Here is a 20,569-nt window from a genome sequence, read left to right as displayed (position 1 = left end):
CCCTCGAGTCCCGGCAACATCCTCGTAAACCTCCTCTGCACTCTTTCCAGCTTAATGGCGGCTTTCCTGTACCACGGTGACCAAAACTGAGCACAATATTCCAAATGCAGTCTCACCGATGTCTTCTGCAACTGCAACATAACGTCTGAACTTCCATACTCAGTGCCCTGACTGATGAAGGCCAGCACGCCTCATTCTCCAAAGCCTCTTCTCTGTCAGAGAGATGGGTGGGATTATGTCCAACTGCTTTCATTCTTATCTGTCCAGCTGAAGCCATAGAATCACTTGTGCCTGCAAAGTTGCCTCTAGTGTTTCCCAATTATTTATCCTTGGGTCCCCTCATTTTCTGATCTATATTATTCTGCTTGGCAGCATCATGCAAAATCACGTTGTATTGGAATTGGTTTATTATTGTCACTTGCACCGAGGTACAGTGGAAAAACTTGTCTTGCATACCGATCGTACAGGTCAATTCATTACACAGTGCAGTTACATTGAGTTAGTACAGAGTGCATTGAAGTAGTACAGGTAAAAACAATAACAGTACAGAGTAAAGTGTCACAGCTACAGAGAAAGTGCAGTGCAGGTAGACAATAAGGTGCAAGGTCACGACAAGGTAGATTGTGAGATCAAGAGTCCATCTCATCATATAAGGGAACCGTTCAATAGCCTTATCACAGTGGGGTAGAAGCTGTCCTTGAGCCTGATGGTACGTGCCCTCAGGCTCCTGTATCTTCTGTCTGATAGAAGAGGAGAGAAGACAGAATGACCCGGGTGTGTGGGGTTTTTGATTATGCTGGCTGCTTCACCAAGGCAGCAAGAGGTATAGACAGAGTCCATGGAGGGGAGGCTGGCTTCTGTGACATGCTGAGTCCACAACTCTCTGCAGTTTCTTGTGGTCCTGGGCAGAGCAGTTGCCGTACCAAGCCATGATGCATCCAGATAGGATGCTTTCTATGGTGCATCAATAAAAGTTGGTGAGTGTCAAAGGGGACATATCAAATTTCCTTAGCCTCCTAAGGAAGTAGAGACGCTGGTGAGCTTTCTTGGCCATGGCGTCTACATGGTTGGACCAGGACAGGCTATTGGTGATATTCACTCCTAAGAACTTGAAGCTCTCAACCCTCTTGGCCTCAGTACCATTGATGTAGGCAGGTACATGTACACTGCTCCCTTTCCTGAAGTCAACGAGCAGTTCTTTTGTTTTGCCGACATTGAGGGAAAGGTTGTTGTCATGACACCATGTCACGAAGCTCTCTATCTCCTTCCTGTACGCCGATTCATCGTTATTTGAGATACGGCCTGAGATTTGAGATTCTGTGCTCCATGTACATGCAGATAGCATCCAGCTCCACATCACAACCTCTCTGGACAACCCTCACTCTTTCTGATCTGACACATTGCTAGCCTGACTCCGGTTGTGAATAAATATAACTTTTCTGTAATAAATATTGGGAATACCAACAATAAGAGGCTAAATTAGACTGTATTTGAAAACGGGGAGGGAATTCCCAATGGCCAATTAACTCTTGCCCAATAAATGCAATGCATGGCAACATGATGCCACCAGCTAATTACAATGATTTCAACCAGGCAACCTGCATCAACTGTGCTGTCCATTGGTTAGATGGATCAGAAATGGATTAATGGTACTAGTTACAACTAGCCTGTACTGGTTTAAACAAAGCAGCACCCTTTATATGGGAGATGCATTGTGGCTGGAACAGGTATTGGGAGTTGCACAAGATGTGAATTTGTCCTTGGGGAAAGTAGAAAAAATGGCATAACACGTTGATTATAAATTCTTATGTTTTCAAATATCTCCACAGCCTTCCCTTTCTCTGCGATCTCCATTAGCTCTACAACCCTCTGAGATCTCTGTATAACTCTGGCCTCGTGTGCATCCTTAATTTGAATTCCTTCATCACTGATAGCCTTGCCATTAGCTGCTGAAGCCCAAAGGGATTCTTGTACCTCCACACGACTTCATTTCTACCACCGTTATTCTTTAAGAAATGTCCTTTGGACATCTGTCCTCATGTCCTCTTTGTGGCTTGGAGTCAAATTTTGTTTCATTATAATTCCTGTATAGTGTGATGGGATTTTTGATACGTTGAAGGTGTTCATTCAAATCAAGCTGTTATTTCTTTGCTTTATCTCCATACATCTCTCCCTCTCTCCCTCTCTCCCATTTCTATGTCTCTCTCATATTTCCCTCTCAATCTCTTTCTGTTTCCATTTCTCTGCCGCTCTTTCTCCCTTCCCCTTTTCTCTCTTGCTTATTGCACCCTTCTCTCTCCCTCTTTCTCATTTTGTGATTTTATTGGAATCTCATACTTTACAAAAGTGGGGAAAATAGAAAAGGCAAATCTAATGTCAATCTACAAAACTGCCTTTGGGCAAATGAGCTGAGTTTAAGCAACAAACAATCCACTGGAGGAATTCAGTGGGTCGAGCAGCATCTGTGGGAAGGAAGGAATTGTCAACGTTTCGGGGCGAAACCCTGCATCAGGACGTCCTGCATTAATTCCTTTCCCCCCACAGATGTTGATCGACCCACTGAGTTCTTCCAGCAGATTGTTTGTTGCTCCTGATTCCAGCGTCTGCGGTCTCTTGTGTCTCAAGCTAAGTTTAAGAATGGATGTGTTTAATACCACAGCATGAGTGCAAGGGAGGTTGATTGTTTTGGCACTTGAGGACACGCTCCCTACAAGGCAGATTTACACCATGGCTGGGAGAAGATAGAAGTCATACTGAGCACTATGCACACTCCTTATGAGATCCAGAAACAGATGTGGAGGGATACTCCATACCTTAAGAAACCAGGCAAGGTAAGAATATCCTACAGTAACATTTTTCACACCAAACAACAATGTGTTGGACCAACCCACTGAGTTCCTCCAGCAGATTGTGTGTTGCTCCAGATTTCAGCATCTGCCGTCTCTCGTGTCTCCGTAGTTATTTGGGAGCTTGGAATTTAACAGATTTATTGTCAACACATGGAGACACAGGAGACTGCAGATGCTGGAGCAACACACAAAACGCTGGAGGAACTCAGCAGGTCAGGCAGCACCTGTGGAGGGAAATGGACAGTCAATCTCTCGGGTCGAGACACTTCATCTGGACTGAGAGATGGGGGGAGGTAACCAGTATAAAGAAGTGAGGGGAAGCCGTGGAGCAAGAGCTGGCAGGTGATGGGTGGATTCAGGTGAGGAGGGGGGACAGGCAGATGGAGGAGGGGGAGAGTAGGAATGGCGTCAGAAGCAGGGAGATGATAGGTCAAAGGGCTGAAGATGATGGAATCTGATAGGAGAGGAAGGTGGAGCGCGGGATCACTGGAGGTGGGGTGGGGAGGGGAACTAGTGAGAGGAGTGTGTGACCGGTGGGCAGATGGAGAGTGTGGGGGAGGGGATAGGGATATGGTGACGGGGTTCAGGTTGCTCTGTCCCTTCACCCTCCCCTCACAAAGAACTATATTTATCTTCCAAGGGCATCTCATGCATACCCATATTTCAGCAGGACCCTTTTACAAGTTTCAACTTTGTAATTAAAAGCCTTTTTACATCAAATTGTAACGCAGATGGCTGCAGGACACTTGGCCACTAAATGAAGCACACAACGAGACTGCCTATCCCTGTATCTTCCCCTTCAGTCTGCAACATGTCAATGCCTGTCCTTCGTTTCCGTAACAAGGCTGCACTTCACAAAAGACACACAAATTGGAGGAGGGCTCGGGAAGTGCAAGCTCTTGACTCCTTTTAGGAAGTCAACTAGTCAAGTCCACCCATGGCTGCCTGAGAACACGAGGGGGGTGAGGGGAATGTATCCTGTCAGTATTGACTGACCTACTCTCATCTGTCTTCCCTTTCTGTGGTTTCTGTAATACAGGTACACTGCCAATTTGCATTTAAAGCACAGTTTCAAGTTAAAATTGGTAAATTGGTTTATTATGTCACATGTACCAAGGTACAGTGTGAACTTGTCTTGCATACCATCCATTTCATTACAACAGTGCATCGAGGTAGTACAAGGTAAAACAATAACAGAATGCAGACTAAAGTGTTACAGTTACAGAGAAAGTGCAGTGCAGGCAGACAATAAGGTGCAAGGTCATGACAAGGTAGATTGTGAGGTCAAGAGTCCATCTTATTGTACTAGGGATCCGTTCAATAGTCTTATAACAGCGGGATAGAAGCTGTCCTTGAGCCTGGTGGTACGTGCTTTCGGGCTTTTGTATCTTCTGCCTGATGGGAGAAGGGAGAAGAGAGAATGACCCGGGTGGGTGGGGTCTTTTCTTATGCTGGCTGCTTTACCGAGGCAGCGAGAAGTGTAGACAGAGTTCATGGAGGGGAGACTGGTTTCCATAATGTGCTGAGCTGCGTCCACAACTCTCTGCAGTTTCTTGTGGTTGCGGACAGAGCAGTTGCCGTACCGAGCCCTGATGCATCCAGATAGGATAGGGTGCTTTCTATGGTTGTGTCTTGAAGGCAATATTCTAACATTTATTCCTCTTCTGCCACTGTTCTGGAAGAATAGCCGGCCTGCAACCTTGTGCATATCCTGGAGGGCGTAGTGAGTTTCAAAAGGGAGCTTCAGGTGAGTAACAAGGCATGGGTGAGGAAGAGGAAGTGGTGGTGTCAAGGAGTAGAAGCCTGCTGATCATTGACAATGCTATAGTTTTTTGGCAGCTGTTCAAAGACCTGTTTGAATATTTACAGCATGTTATTATTAAAGGAAAGCAAGAGTTCTCCTGGCATATTGAACCAACAGCATCAAAATGGATTAACTGGACAGTATCTCATTGCTGCTTGTGGGTATCTGTGCGCACAATTTTGCTGCTCTTTTTGCCTAAAAAAAACACCAACCAGTGACTATAAATTGTTCGTGACATGCTCTGGGATGTCTTAAGACTTTAAAGCAACTAACCAAGCGAGTCTATGAGGTGTTTTTCATGTCGCAGTTCTGAAACATAATATTGTCCTGTCATCATGTCAGAACACAGGAAGTGAAGAGCTCTCAACAGCTCCAGCAAGGGACATACTGTAGGTACACAGGGTGAGTGTCTGATCTCAGATATCCTCTGTAGCCACATTACTGCCGAACTTAAAAGAATACTTAATTGTCCTGCACATGTCCAAACAACCTGCAGACAAAATGGAGAATGCACAAGGAGAGATGTCATGAAAATATAATGATCACGTATAAACATGTGCATTGAAATGCTTAATAAAATTAATTAATCTTCATGTCTTCAGTCTGTCATTCTTTCTACAGAAAGCAGGGGGCTGGATTTGGTGTCCCTCCCCCACCCTCGCTTAGAAAATGGCGGGCAAATTTGGCAGTAAGACTCACCCCTGTTGAACTCAGTTCTCTCACCACTGGCCCTGCCCATAAGTGGTGGTGGGGAGATAGGGCATAGCAAGCGCAACGATTTCTCTGCTGTCTCAGCTGACCCCCGTGCAGAAAACAGATGGCACTAGCAGCAGTATATTGCTCTACATAGAACATAGAACAGTACAGCACAGGAACAGGCCCTTCAGCCCACGATATTGTGCCGAACCAATTAAATTAGTAATAAAATGCCCCACTAAACGAATCCCTTCTGCCTACACAACGTCCATATCCTTCCATTTCCTCCATGTGCCTATCTAAGAGCTTCTTGAATGCCCCTATCGTATCTACCTCCACCACCACCACCCCTGGCAGTGCATTCCAGGCACCCACCGCTCTCTGTGTAAAAAAAACTTGCCCCGCACATCTCCTTTGAACTTACCCCCTTTCACCTTAAATGCATGCCCTCTGGTATTAGACATTTCAACCCTGGGGAAAAAGATACCAGCTGTCTACTCTATCTATGCCTCTCATAATCTTATAAACCTCTATCAGGTCTCCCCTCAGCCTCCACTGCTCCAGAGAGAACAAGCCAAGTTTGTCCAACCTCTCCTTATAACACATACCCTCTAATCCAGGCAGCATCCTGGTTGAACCTCTTCTGCACCCTCGACATCCTTCCTATAACGGGGCGACCAGAACTGAATGCAGTGCTCCAGATACGGCCTAACTAAAGTTTTATAAGGCTGCTGCATAACTTCCTGACTCTTGAACTCAATGCCTCGACTAATGAAGGCAAGCATGTCATACGCCACCTTTACCACCCTGTCAACCTGTGTAGCCACTTTCAGGGAGCTATGAACTTGGACCCCCAAGATCCCTCTGTGCGTCAACACTGTTAGGGTCATGCCATTAACTGTGTATTGTCTCTTTACACGGTTAGCATAGTGGTTAGCATAATGCTTTACAGCGCCAGAGACCCGGGTTCAAATCTGGCCACTGTCTGTAAGGAGTTCGTACGTTCTCCTCGTGTCTGTGTGGGTTTCCTCCGGGTGCTCCGGTTTCCTCCCACATTCCAAAGACATACAGGTTAGGAAGTTATGGGCATGCTATGTTGGCGCCGGAAGCGTGGTGACACTTGCGGGCTGCCCCCCAAAATCACTACGCAAAAGATGTATTTCACTGTGTGTTTCGATATACATGTGACTAATAAAGATCTTATCTTTACATTGAATCTCCTAAGGTGCAACACTTCACATTTGGCTGGGTTGAACTCCATCTGCCATTTCTCTACCCATATCTGCAACTGATGAAAGGGAGTGGGTCTGTCTGTGGATTCTGCCTTTATCAGCCTCAGTCTCCTGCTCTCACTCAGAAAAGTACATAGAAAGAAAAGCCTTTATTCATTTTATGGGTTCTTCCACCTTAAGTACTCAGTCACTTGCTGAAGTGTTCTCTCTGTCAATGTTGGCCCTGCAATAATTTTCTGGGGTGCTAACTCCCTCTTGGTATCCGAGAGACCATTCTGTATGCCTGATGTGACCCAGAAACATGGGATGAGGCTATGATGGGGTCACAGCAGCAGGCAAGTGTCCAACCACGAAGAGGAGAAAACAGGTTGAAGTGTGCTGGTCTTTGCAAAACCAAAATATGAACAATACAGATACAATTTGCAGATTGAATATAATTGGAAAGTAATAACGCCCAACTAAAGACCTGCACAAACCTTTCAGAGATTGGTCTCCTTCCCTGCATCCTGGAGTCTACTGTTTGCACTCTCTGGCCTTTTATATCATAAGTGCTTTTTGCGTAAATTCCATGGTAAGACAATTGTCAGCAGTAATGATTGTGCAGCATGCACTTACCACTTTGCAGAATGAGGCCATAATGTTCCGCACCGCCACTCTCGCCCTGCCTCCACAACCACGATCTGGATAGCAATGGCGTCACTTTCACCTCCCCATTTGTCCGCGTGGATGAAGGTTCTGGCCCACAGCTGTGTTGCACTGCAACCGCAGTTATACTCTCTGCACTTGCAACTGTAAAGTACCAGTCACATCCTTCCTCGTCAAAGAGCCACGCCGTGTTTAATTTTCCTCAGAATAAACTACGATGTATATTTCTGGAGAGGCTTGCCTTACGATGCCATCGCCACTGGCTGCGCAAATATGCACGGTTACCCGTCCCTGCAGGTCCTTTTGGCTGTGACTCGCCACCTCCTGCATTGTTGCTCCAAAATAGGTCAGCGATAGTGCAACTGTAAGTCACGTAGCTCTTGTCTCTTCTATGCTCAGGCTATTCCCTCCTGCAATGCAAGGGCTTGCTGCACCCCAAAATCTCCTCGATTGTAATCACTTCTATGACTTCACATGGTGGGCCTGATCCCTGGTGGGGGAGCAGCAGGGTGGGATTTCCACCTGAGCCACCTGCCCCCATAACTCTGATACATTTTCCAAGGTGGGGCTTCATTAGGGTGGATCTCCCAGCTGTGGCCATAACTGAGCCCTGAAGACATCGACACAAAGCGTCTTTAAAGTCAAGTGACCCAAGAGATTTTACAGAAGCAGGATCAGACAAAGATCAGCGCTGTGCCGAAAGAGGAGATGCAAGGCAGGATGACTAAAAGCTTGATGGGTGTGGTAAGTTTTAGAAGAATATATTAATTGAAACAAGGTGGAGATGCAGGAAGACTTGGGGAGGGAATTGGGATTTGGGCAGCAAGAGAGTTGGATGAGCTCGTTGTAGGTGGAGGATGGAAGATGGGAAATGTCAAGGGGAAATTCAAGTCCAGAGGGACTAGACACAAATGATGGTTTCTGCAGTAAATGGGCTGATGCAGAGGTGAAGACAAGCTTATGGAGGTGAAAATAGGCAGCCTTTGTTACAGAGAAGATATGGGTGCAGGACCTTAGCTCAGGATCACATTGCAGGCCTAGCCTGAGACAGTGGTCATGCTTAGTGAAGAGGTTTGTAATGGGAGCAGAAGCAAGTGGCTTCAATTTTTCCAACGTTTAGTTGGAGGAAATCATGGTCGATTCAGGGTTGAATGTAGGGCAGTGTGGAGGCTGTGGAGAGGTGACAGTTAGAGAGTGTTAGGTGTCAGTGTCCATGAGGAAAATCCTGTGTTTTTGGAGGATGTTACCGAGGAGCAGTACATGGGGAAATAGGGGGTCAGTGCTAAATCACTGAGAGTCTCCAGAGCCAATAATGAAGGCATAAGAAGATAAGCTATTGTCGGTGATTTTCTGATTGTAACTGGGTGAGTCAGAGTGGAGACGAGCGAGAAAATCCCCTTGAGTGGACAACAGAGGTGTTGAAAGAGAATGGTGTAGTTAAGTTGAGATAGATCAGAAAGAATGAGAAATGGTCGTGGTCACCTTCACCCACTGCCTGATTTTGACTTTGACCAGAGCCATGTGGCTGGGTGGGGTAACAAGCTGCAGGAGGCAACAACATTTTCAAGACTTTGAAGGAGGTTGGAGATGGTGTGAAGCTTGGAGATGGTGTGGTAGCTTGCAAGGATGGAGTGCTTTTATTTAGGAGGGGGATATTTGCAACATATTACGAGGAATGGTGACGTAGCTGATGAAAGAGTCGTTAACATTGCAATAACGGCCAGCAGGGTGGCTACAAATGGAAATTGGGTAATCAGCTTGCTTGGAGTTGGAAAGTGAGAGTTGAAGGTGTGACTTGGAAAAGGTGAACTCGGAGGGTGCAGAAGATGTATCAAACTTAAAATATTATGTCCTATTAACTTTACTTTTGTCAGTTGATCTGTGGAAATGACTGGTTTTTCAATCATCCCCAGTCACTGTATAATTATGCGTGTATTTTTCATGAAGACCTTACTAAGTATTTTTCAGACTGTTCGCGAAGCTGTTTTGGAGCAGGAAGGATCCTCAGAGAAACAATAAACATGCCTGAAATGTCCAATCCATGCTTCAATTATTTCATTACTGTTTGCGGGAGCTTGCTGTGCGCAAATTGGCTGCTACATTTCCTTCATTGCAACAGTGACTACGCTTCAAAAGTACTTCATTGGCTGCAAAATTGTTTGGGACATCCTGTGGTCGAGAGTGATGCAATATAAATGCAAGTTCTTTCTTTACTATTACTCTTTTTTAACTGATGTTTATTATTTTGCTGATATTATCAATGAGAGGAAAATAAGGTATATCAAATTGACGCCTGTTTGTGATATTCCATTGTCAATCCACTAGATGTTGCTGGCGCCCGTGTTTTGCCTGTTATCAGTGGTTTAAAAAAACACTCCTGATCTCACCTTTCTATCACTTTCACACTCTGAATGTACCGCTTTGTTTCTAAAAACAAAAAATTGCAGAACACAGCTGTTCACACAACCAAATATTTGTGAGCACCTTCACAGTAACACGGCACACTTTCCAGTGTGAAATTAGAAAGTAACTGAATTTAAAAATAAAACAACACTGGGGGAGGTACTGAAAAATGCTACAAAATAACCTGTATTCAAAGTGTGTGAGTGCCAATTTCTGGTTCCTTATTTTCATTATAAGCACAGTTAGTTATCTTAAGGGGGTCACGGTCATAGAACATAGAACAGTACAGCACAGGAACAGGCCTTCCAGGCCATAACGTCTGTGCTAGGCATGATGCCAAATTAAACTAAACCTGCCTGTACGTGATCCATATCCCTCCGTACCCTGCATATTCACGTACCTGTCTAAAAGCCTTTTAAATGCCACTATTGTATCTGTTTCCACCACCCACCCTGGCAGACTGTTCCAGGTACCCACCACTCTCTGTTTTAAAAAAAAACTTGCCCCGCACATCTCCTTTAAACTTTCCCCCTCTCACCTTAAATGCATGTCCTCCAGTATTTGAAATTTCTACCCCGGGAACAAGATTCTGACTGTCTCCCCTATCTATGCCTCTCATAATTTTATGAACTTCTATCGGGTCTCCCCACAACCTCCGACACTCCAGAGAAAACAACCCAAGTTTGTCCAACCTCTCCTTATAGCTCATGCCCTCTAATCCAGGCAGCATCCTGGTGAACCTCTTCTGCATCCTTTCCAAAGCCTCCACATCCTTCCTGTAATGGGGCGACCAGAACTGCACACAACACTCCAAATATGGCCCAACCAAAGTTTTATACAGCTGCAACGTGACTTCCTGACTCTCATACTCAATGCCCTGAACAATGAAGGCAGGCATGCCATACGCCTTCTTAATCACCCTATCTACTTGCATCCCCTAACTGTTCAAGCCACCAAATAAAAGAAAGATAAGACATCTCAACTGGGGCAGTTGTTGTTGTGCTGTAGTTGGAGTGAGCTTCTCTGGACTGGGGGAGTGGATAATCAGAAGATCATAAAGAATTTATGACACAGAGGGAGACTGTTTGGGCCATCACATCTGTGCTGGTTAAAAATAAAGCTCCCCAGTCTAATCCCACCTCCAGCACTGAGTCCATTGTACTGCAGCTCAAGGCTCTTCATTTACTTCTCAAAATGCTGCTAAATGTGATGAGGGTTTCTGCCTCTTCTGCCCCTTCAGACCTCGACCACTGTCTGGGTGAAAAAATAACCTTCCCTCATCTCCCCTCCAATTCTTCCACTAATTGCTTTAGATCTCTGCCCACTAGTTTTTGGCTCCTGTGTTATTGATTCTTCCTATTTATTTGATACAGGAAATTTTATATAAACCTTCCCCAATCTCTTCTGTTCCACAGAAAACAACCTCAGCTTGTCCAATCTGTCCTTTTCTAGTCCCGCCCTACATCCTCATAAATCTTCTCTGCCCCTTCTTTGCTGCAGTCACAGCTTTCCCCTAATGTGGTGACCAGAACTGTACGGAGTGTGGCGACTACTGAACTGAGGCACACAGAAGCTGTAGCTGGGAGATGTAAAAGCTCTTTATTGCAACACAGCAGATCTTCTGGAGAATCGAGTTCTCCTCTCCCAACACAATGTTTCATACTTTTTGAACACAAAGACAGCAATAACTGATTGACTACAGTTTCAATTGCTATAATTACTTACTTAATGTTAACATTTTGAATGTAGACAAGCAAAGGTAACACACACTAACTAGCAGAATCCCTGTGAATATTCAAATACTGGTGGTCAATCTGAACTCCAGACACCCAAAATATACCTCTTTTGTTACAGTGTTGAGGGATGACTCCTTGAACATACAAGTAGCCAGAATATTAAGTGACAAAACAGACCTGTCCTGAATTGTGCATTGAATGGCAGGGATACGCCTTTAACAATGTTTTAACACAGAAGATGGCCACTTAATGGCTGATCTCATCATGAAGGTTTCAATGAGCACCAACTAACATGAATATTCACTTACTGTCTTCGCCTGCCTAGTACAGAATCAGCATGTCCCACACCCAGTGATTGGTTTAGATAGCCTTAAAGTTGAATTGTGAACAGGTTTATTTCCCGAAGACTGGTTCTCATAATTCATACCAGCTATCCATTATAATTTCATAATTCCAGAATAATCCCTAACACAGAGTCCCCAAGCTATGGCCATGTACACAATTCCAACACAGCCTCCTTGCTTCTATGTCCTTTGCCTTGGCTAATGAAGGAAAGCGCCTTGTATGTCTTTTTAACTGGTGTGTCCTGCAACCTTTCGACATACCCTCCGAGATTCCTCTGAACCACTCATTATCCTGCCATTTGATCCATATTCCCTTGTCTTGTTATACATCCAAATACATTCCCACACTTCTTCGGATTAAATTCCATTTGCCATTTTCCTGCCAACTGACCAGACCATCTTTCTCTTTCTGCAGACTAAGGCATTCCTCCTTATGTTAACCACATGGCCAATTTTTGCATCCTCTGAAAACTTTTGTTTAATGCATCCTACATTTAAATGTATATTATTCATATACATTACAGAAGAGCAAAGAACTGAGCACCAATCTCTTTGGAACACCCCTGGTAACAGCCTTCCAATCAGATAAAAGCACATCAACCAGAACCATTTGAGAACAAGAAAACAGGAGTTAGGAGTAAGCCACTTGGCCCCTCCAGCATGCCCCGCCGTTCAATATGATCATGGCTGACCTATGCAGGCCTCAACTCCTCTTCCGTGCCAGTTCCCCATCACCCTCAACTCCTTACTTTCAAATATTTACCTACCTCCACCTTAAATATATCTCATGATCCTTGTTCCTGCCACTGAGCCAATTTCAGGTCCAATTTGCCACTCTTCCTTAGATCCCATGGGATTTATAATTTTTTTGACCAGCCTGTCCTATAGGACCTTGTGAAAAGCTTTGCTAAACTCCATGTAGACTAACACATTGACCTCATAAACTCTCCTTGTGTTATACCCTCAAAAAATTCAATTGTTAGTCAGACTTGACATTCCCATAACAATTCCATGTTGACTGTCACTTTCTAAATGAAGGTTTAGACTATCTTGTAGAAATGAAGTTTACACACCACTGAAGTTAAACTAACTGGCTTGTAATTACTTACTCTCTTTTTTAAATGTTACAATGTTAGCAGAACTTCAATCCTATGGTACCTCCTACATCAAGGAGAATTGCAAACATTGTAGTTAGAGCCTTTGCAATTTCCTTCCTTGCTTCTCATAGCAGTCTGGGATGTGTTCCATCTGGGGCTGGCAACCTATCCGCCTTCAAAGATGCTAAAACCTTTAACATTTCTTCTTCTATGTTTATCCCATCCAATATCTTATGCTAATGCTCAACTATGATGCTGGCATCTTTTGTGAAGGTAGTTGTGAAACATTCATTAAGAACCTTATCCATATCCCCCATCTCCACACATAGTAGGTCCCTAACAGGCCTCACTCCCCTTAGTTATCCTCTTGCTCTTTATGTACGTGAAACATCTTTGACTTGTCAGTGTTTTTTCATGCTCTCTTTACCTTCCGAATTTCCCTTTTCATTTTACTCCTACACTTTATAAAGTCTTGTATACTTTCTGTGGTATTAAGCCCTGGTGCCTTGCGTGGGTTTCATTTCTTTGCCTTGTGTTCCCCTCTCTGCACCTTGTCGCCCAGGGCTCTAGATGTGGCAGTGACGCTCATTTGATCTTGGGAACATGTTTGCACTGGATCCCTTCCATCTCTCTCTTGAACACCTCCCTTTGCTCTGAGACCAATGTATCCACAGTAACTGTTTCCAGTCCACTTTTCCTATATCACTTCTCATTCTAGTCAAATTGTCCTTGCCCCATTTTATATTCCCATGTTACCTTTATCCTTTTCCATAACTATGCTAAGTCTAACCGAATTATTATCACTACCTCAAAAATGATCTCAAACTGATTCTCCTTCCATCTAACCCCAGCTTCATGGCCTAAAACTAATTGTTTGCAAGAGCCTAGATGTCACTTATAAAGGCAACTGTTTAAAAGTAAGACGTCAAATATATTTTTATAAAGAAAAGGAAAGATTGTGTATGCAGAATGGCAAAATACCTATTGCATGATCATTTGAAGAGTTAGTTAATATGTTGCAGTCACAGTAAATTTTTGAGGTTGGATTGTGGTGAATGAATAAACTTGTTTGCTTCCTCTTACATCTTCCTTGGGAAAGGAGAGAGAAAGAAAGAGCATGGGGGCATTGAGATGAGGCATGTCGACTCACTGTTAGGCTGCCACTTAGCAAGAAATGTTTCCAAAGGGTGTCTCGACAACTGGGGTCTTGCACATCTACACTGGAAATCTCAAATCTATTCTACCTGTCGCACATCTTAGTTTCATGCCCACAAAAATACCAATTTTTCTAAGTTATGAAGTGAGAGATCTATCACACCTGGATCCTATTCTGTCCTTGCCTGATGTACTTTGCATTAGGAGCCATTGAGCATTAATCAGAAGGAGAAACGTTTGGCTTTTTTTTTGCTCTCTTAATCAAAGGCATAATGGTCTCAGTTGAGATGAACTAATTCAGTACAGAGCAAAATCAATACCCAATATTTTCCTGGCCCTCATGACTCAATAATACAATCCAACACAAGGTACCTTTTTAAAGGAGGTTTCATGGACCTATTAGGTGTTTTAGGGTCACTTCTGGAACAGGCTGATATGGCAATTATTTTGCCTTACCACCACTGTGGGTGTTGCAGTAAATTGGAACTACAGCAAGTACCTGGGACTTCCAAAATTCAATAAACCAAATTGAGTACTGGACTTTATAACCAAGACATTGGATCTGTTGAATGCTGTACTTTAATTGTATTTCTGGTTAGGCTGATCATTGGTACTTCATCCAGTTCAAGTCACTGAAAACCATGATTCATTCATTGGAGATGATGTGTTGTGAAGCCAAGAGATTGATTTCTTGGACAAAGGAAAAAAAATGTCAGGGAGGTGGGTTTTCACTGCGGGTTTGGGATCTTGCTGTGCCTACATTGGTCGTCAGATATTAAAGCAGTCACTACACTTCAAAAAGACTTGGGGAGATTTTAAGAGGCTTCATATAAATGCAACCTTTTTGTTTATGTAACCTACAAGGTTAAATTACAACTGACAGATGCAGCTGATTTTATTGTACCTTCCCCTTTCAAAAAATCCTGAAATACTTTGTTTGATGCAGGCTATTTGTAACTGCCAACACCATTCCGCCTCTGCTCCTGTAGGTAGGATAATATGGAGAAAAATTAACACTGAATTTGAAAAATCACATGATCGAGGCCCTAAAGTGTATGGAGTCTATTATATTCGACAGTGGTGCATCACGTTTATCAAGAGAAGACTAAATAAAGACTTGTGAGGCTGCCTAAAATTCCATAATGCAATCCCATGTGTTTACAGCAACTTAAATTCTTCTATCATTCCATTGACTTCAGAAACCAAGGGGACATTTTGTGCACCTATAAGATAGATTGGCTATGACACAAAACCCGTGTACGTAAGAAGATTGTTGGCTGTGATTTTCCAGTCTCCATTGGTTGTGAGTTTGTAGAATGGGGCTTTATAAAATTCATCCCAGTGGTCACATGGCTTGCTGACCTCAGTTTCACTTGATCCCTACATTTGGCTCCAGGCAAAAATATTAAGTTAGACCATATGACCATAAGATATTGGAGCAGAATTAGGCCATTCAGCCCATCTAGTCGTCTTGGCCATTCAATCCTGGCTGATTTTTTTTTTAGCCCCATTCTCCCGCCTTCTCACTGTAACCCTTAACCCCTTTACCAATCAAGAACCTCTCAACCTCTGCCTTAAATACACCCAATAACTTGGCCTCCACAGCCGTCTGTGGCAATGAATTCCACAGATTCACCACCCACTGGCTGAAGAAATTCCTCCTCCTCTCAGTTTTAAAGGGACATCCCTTTATTCTGAGGCTGTGCCCTCGGATCCTCGACTCTCCCACTGATGGAAGCATCCTCCCCACATCCACTCTATCCAGGCCTTTCAGTATTTGGCAGGTTTCAAGACTTTTGGGCGATGATGAAGCTTTGAAGTAGAACCTTCAAATAAAAGCACTGGAAGATACAGAAGGAAATTCTGTTGATATATTTAATTATATTATTGAACAGTGTACATTTAAACAAAAAATGGGCAGAAAGTCTGTCCTAGCAATGTCAGACACATTACCAGATGACTATCATTGCATGAACCTTGACTGAAGTTTGGAAGATTATTTTACCACATGCATGGGCAGTGACAGAATTCCATGCACCTGCAGCAAGGTAAGTGACCCTGAGCCCTTTACTTAGAAAGCCAATCAGTCTGAACCTCTGACCAGAATATTTTCCAATGCGTGAACTGCCTTACTCTAAATTTTCAGCGTTAGAGTAGATTCTGCACTTACTGGAAACTTCATGATCTGTCCTTCCATTCACTGCAATCTGACTGCTCTTTACAACTCAAATCTACATGAATTGACTGCTGAACATTGGCGGAACAAGGATATAGGGCTTCTGCACAAGAGCATTTATAACTGTAATAGTATGGTTGTGCAGGTAAATCAACATAGCTAGTCCCATTCAGTTCTGGCAGATGGGTAACTGGATACTTTTTTGATAACCTAGAAAGTCATATTGATTGACTAGTCTTTGAAGATCTAGTTCACAATGCATGTTGTTGCCTTTCAGGCCTGTTGAAGATGCATTGGACTCCAGAGCATGCCCAGGGGACAGAGCAGTATCTCGATATCTCATTTACAATGTCTTCTCTAGCTCACAAAATAGAAGAGAACCATCTCACTCAGCAGCAGTCCCGATATGAGTGGGCAAATGATGACATTTCTGCACTGACGGCCTCTAATTTGCTCAAGAAATATGCGGAGAAGTACTCTGGGATTGTGAACTCTTCATGTGAGAGGCCAGAGCTAAATCCTTACATAGATGCTCCTCTTGGGCCAATTAATGAACAGAAGAATGAAAATGATGCCTGGCAAATGTCCCTTCGTGAGCAGGGAACATTTTCCATGAATTCAATAGACGATGGCCTTGCCGGCAGTAAAGCAAGAACTAATTCTACCCTCCCACCAGGAAGTGGCAGTGTTGGGATCGGAAGTTCCTCTGTGGTGACCAGCAGTCTTTCCGAACCTTGCTATCCAAGTAACACAAGTGGCCCTATCTCTGCCTCACGTATTCAATCCTGCCTTGTACCAATTGGAACATCTCAGGAGTGTTCATCGGGCTACAGTGCAACTTATTCACCCTCAGACTACCTCAACCAAGCGACATCAGCAGTTCCTTCCTCTCTTACTGCATCTTTAAATAGTTCAGGTCTTCTACAGCCAGTACATCCCATGCCCACTATAGTGCCATCTTATAATTCAAGTTTAGCTGGAGTAAACTCAATCTACAACTCCCCCTCAAACCATTACCCTTCTCAGTCAAGCACTGGCCCTGGTTGCTCAGGCGTGCATCTTCCATCTTTGGGTACTCCTATTCATCTTCCATCCTCGTCCCGACATTCTATAGTCCCTAGATATACCTACCGAAGCCACAGCTTGAACAAGGACTCCCTGTCTCCTGTGACCAATGGCTCAAATGGTGCTTTGAAAAGAAAAGCTTTCGATATAACACCAAAAGAGGATGAGGGTATGAGTAGATACAGTTACGGACAGCAAAGGATTGCTTCAGGTTTGTACCAGATGCCAAATGACGTGGCGCTTGATGAGTGTCAAGGTAATCACTTCGGTAGAAATGGTGACACATTGCCTGTAGAATTCAAATCGAGGAAGCAACGTATTGTGAATGACCTTATCGATAAATACAGTGACCATGATAAGAAAAGGGTACCGTCTCCACCATATAATAGTGAACAACTTCTGCGTCAGTCAAGGTCATGCGAAGCTTTTGTGAAGTTCACACCTGCATTATTGGACGGAGAAGTGGTGAGTGAGCAAGACTGCATTCTTCCTCACCAATTGCAGGCTCAGAGAGCTGAGGCAGTTACTGCGAGCAATCAGTTGGAGGAGCAATTGAAAAGCCTGGATTCTCAACTCATAAGCTTAGTAACCAACGAAATTGTTGATTCGAGTCCTCCAGTGCAATGGGGTGATATTGCTGGACTGGATACTGCAAAAGCAGTGATTGAACAACAAGTACTGTGGCCCTTGTTGAGGCCGGAAGCTTATAGTGGTGGAAATGGAGCACCAAAAAGCATTCTGCTCTTTGGACCTCGTGGTGGAGGCAAAACAATGCTCACGAGATGCATTGCCACTCACCTAGGGGCAACTTTCCTGAAGGTCAGTGGGTCTTCCTTCATCTCCAAGTGGAAGGGAGACGGAGAGATGATCCTACAGGCTATGTTTCTCATAGCTCGGTCTCGTCAACCCTCTGTTATCTTTATCAATGAACTTGATGTCATGCTGTCTAACCCTGTGGGTAAAGAAAGCATCCATCTTAATTCTATTAAAGCCAAATTACTGTCTCATGTAGAAGGTGTGGTGAACTCGAGCAGTGACCATATTATAGTCATTGGAGGTACGAGGCACCCAGATGATATTGAGGAGACCATCCACAGGTACTTCATAAAGCGGCTTTATATCTCTCCGCCCGACAGCATTGCAAGACGCCAAATTTTAATCTATACCTTGTCCCAACAAGACCATTGCCTCAGTGATGGGGAAATTAGCTTGATTGTTCAGAATACAGAGGGATATTCAGGGAGCGATCTCATGCAACTATGCCGGGAAGCAGCTTTAGAGCAAGGAGATGGTCAGTTAAAGGCTGCCACCTACAAAGACTTTGAAAATGCTTTTTGCAAAGTCCGTCCCAGTGTTTCCCAAAAGGAGCTAAAGTTGTACACAGAATGGAGCAAGTCGTTTGGGTCTTGTGTCTGACAGAAAAGTTTTGGAGGTATTCAGGGGAGTCCGAGATGCAATATAAGCAAAGAGAGGAACACTATGTTGCATTAAGCGAGTGCCTTTTGTAAATTTCCATTATCTCACTAAAAGCAAATGCGAAACAATCAACTGATAATATTTCCGTAGATAGCTGTAACATTTCTGAAGTTGTTAGTTGCTGAGTAAGCCTTCATGTGTTCCTTAATCAAAATGATAACTTTTTAAATTATCCCAAATCAACTAAATTACCAAGGGTATGCAGTTTCTCTCAGCATGTTTTTCTATTTATTCCTACTGTTGTAAGTGTTTCTGCTCCAGCCGGGGTGAAGAGCGGGCTCTTTTTTTTCTTGCTCTTAATGTTGTGTCATTATAAAATAATCTTTCATCAAATGCTCAGGAAAGCTGTGATTATACTGACTCCAAAGGGATAACATGAACTCTCTTGAACAGGTTCAATGGAAGTTAGCTGTAGCCTGATAGAAACAACCAAGAACCATAAAGTCATGATCTCCGCTGTGGTTGTTTCAATTGACATTGGTTTCTCTTGGCTAGAAAGGTGGAGAAAACGTCTTTTCCCTATCCAGAGATCCCTGCTATAAGTGTAAGTCTATGGATAGTTGATGAGGATAGGATGGGGCTCAGTTGTAATACCTGTCATGAGTGAATGATGTACCAGCATTCGTTATCTAGGCTCCAACATGAAGATGCCCACCTGGATGAACTATTGAAGATCACCTCTGAAATTAAATCAAGAGTCACCATGATCAAGAGGGAGAATTGGAAAAAATGAAGTTCACAGGTCTATTCAATCATCATCTTAAACCAAGGCTTTAATGTTGCATGTTGGACATGTGCATTTACGCAACCAGTATTTCCTATAAAAGGGGGCAGATATCACAGGACAATTTTAGCTATTTCTAAGTAACCTTAAAAGGCTTAGTTAGTTAGTAAACAAGTATTAATAGATACTTACTTAAAAATTCAAGTTGTATTGGTGTTTGAATTTGAATGCAGTCAAGTATTTTTGGTAGTATGGCAAAGAATTGTATTATAATTGCAACATGTAGATGGACTGATGTTTACCTTTTCATCTCCTTCAGTATGCATTCGACTTGTAGAACTTCTTTGAAGCCTTGCCCTTTGGGGCTTGGTTGTTCAGATACACACTGTCAATTTTGGCAATGACGAACTCAACAGTCATTCATTCCTTCAGTATTCAGAATTTTCCAAATAGCTCCTAGATCAATGGAACTTCCAGTGATCCTTAAGAAGGTAACAAAGTGCTCAAAGAATAATACTTTCTATTTCCACTCAGTATATCTTTCAGCACTTCAATTGATACTGCCGATTGTAGGTCAAATCCTCCATCGGTAGAGATGTATGTTGTACTGTATATAATCCACTCTCTCTTCACCAGTGCAAGAAAAGCCAGCAACATCTGTATACTTCTATCATCAGGTATAGTATTAGAAACTGAAACATCAAACAATGCATCATTTCAAGATCTGCACTCAGGAAAGACTTGATATGACATGAAATGCACATTATTTATTGGTTATCTGTGTTAATACGTATTCTTCCAAAGTATGATATTCCAAATTAATTCCTTTCAATCAAATAAATGCACCCTGTGCACCATTAATTTTTTGGCAGGCACGGTAGTGTAACGGTTAGCATAACGCTTTACAGCGCCAGCGACCGGGGTTCAAATCCGGCCGCTATCTGTAAGGAGTTTGTACGTTCTCCCCGTGTCTGCGTGGGTTTCCTCCGGGTGCTCCGGTTTCCTCCCACGTTCCAAAGACGTACGGGTTAGGAAGTTGTGGGCATGCTACGTTGGCACCGGAAGCGTGGTGACACTTGCGGGCTGCCCCCAGAACACTACGCAAAAGATACATTTCACTGTGTGTTTTGATGTACATGTGACTAATAGAGATCTGATCTTATCTTT

General features: G+C 43.5%; 1 protein-coding gene across 1 annotated transcript; it reads left to right on the top strand.

Moving 5' to 3' along the window:
* Positions 1–2,745: 2,745 nt before the first annotated feature.
* LOC127566912 (fidgetin-like) lies at positions 2,746–18,618 on the top strand. The gene is made up of 2 exons (XM_052009431.1): positions 2,746–2,831; positions 16,415–18,618. Exon 2 carries the CDS (start codon positions 16,426–16,428, stop codon positions 18,616–18,618), a length of 2,193 nt encoding a protein of 730 aa, XP_051865391.1. The 5' UTR covers positions 2,746–2,831; positions 16,415–16,425.
* Positions 18,619–20,569: the final 1,951 nt, after the last annotated feature.

The sequence above is a fragment of the Pristis pectinata genome, chromosome X (assembly GCF_009764475.1).
Source record: "Pristis pectinata isolate sPriPec2 chromosome X, sPriPec2.1.pri, whole genome shotgun sequence".
NCBI lineage: Eukaryota > Metazoa > Chordata > Chondrichthyes > Rhinopristiformes > Pristidae > Pristis > Pristis pectinata.
This window is presented reverse-complemented; position numbering and strand designations above follow the sequence as displayed.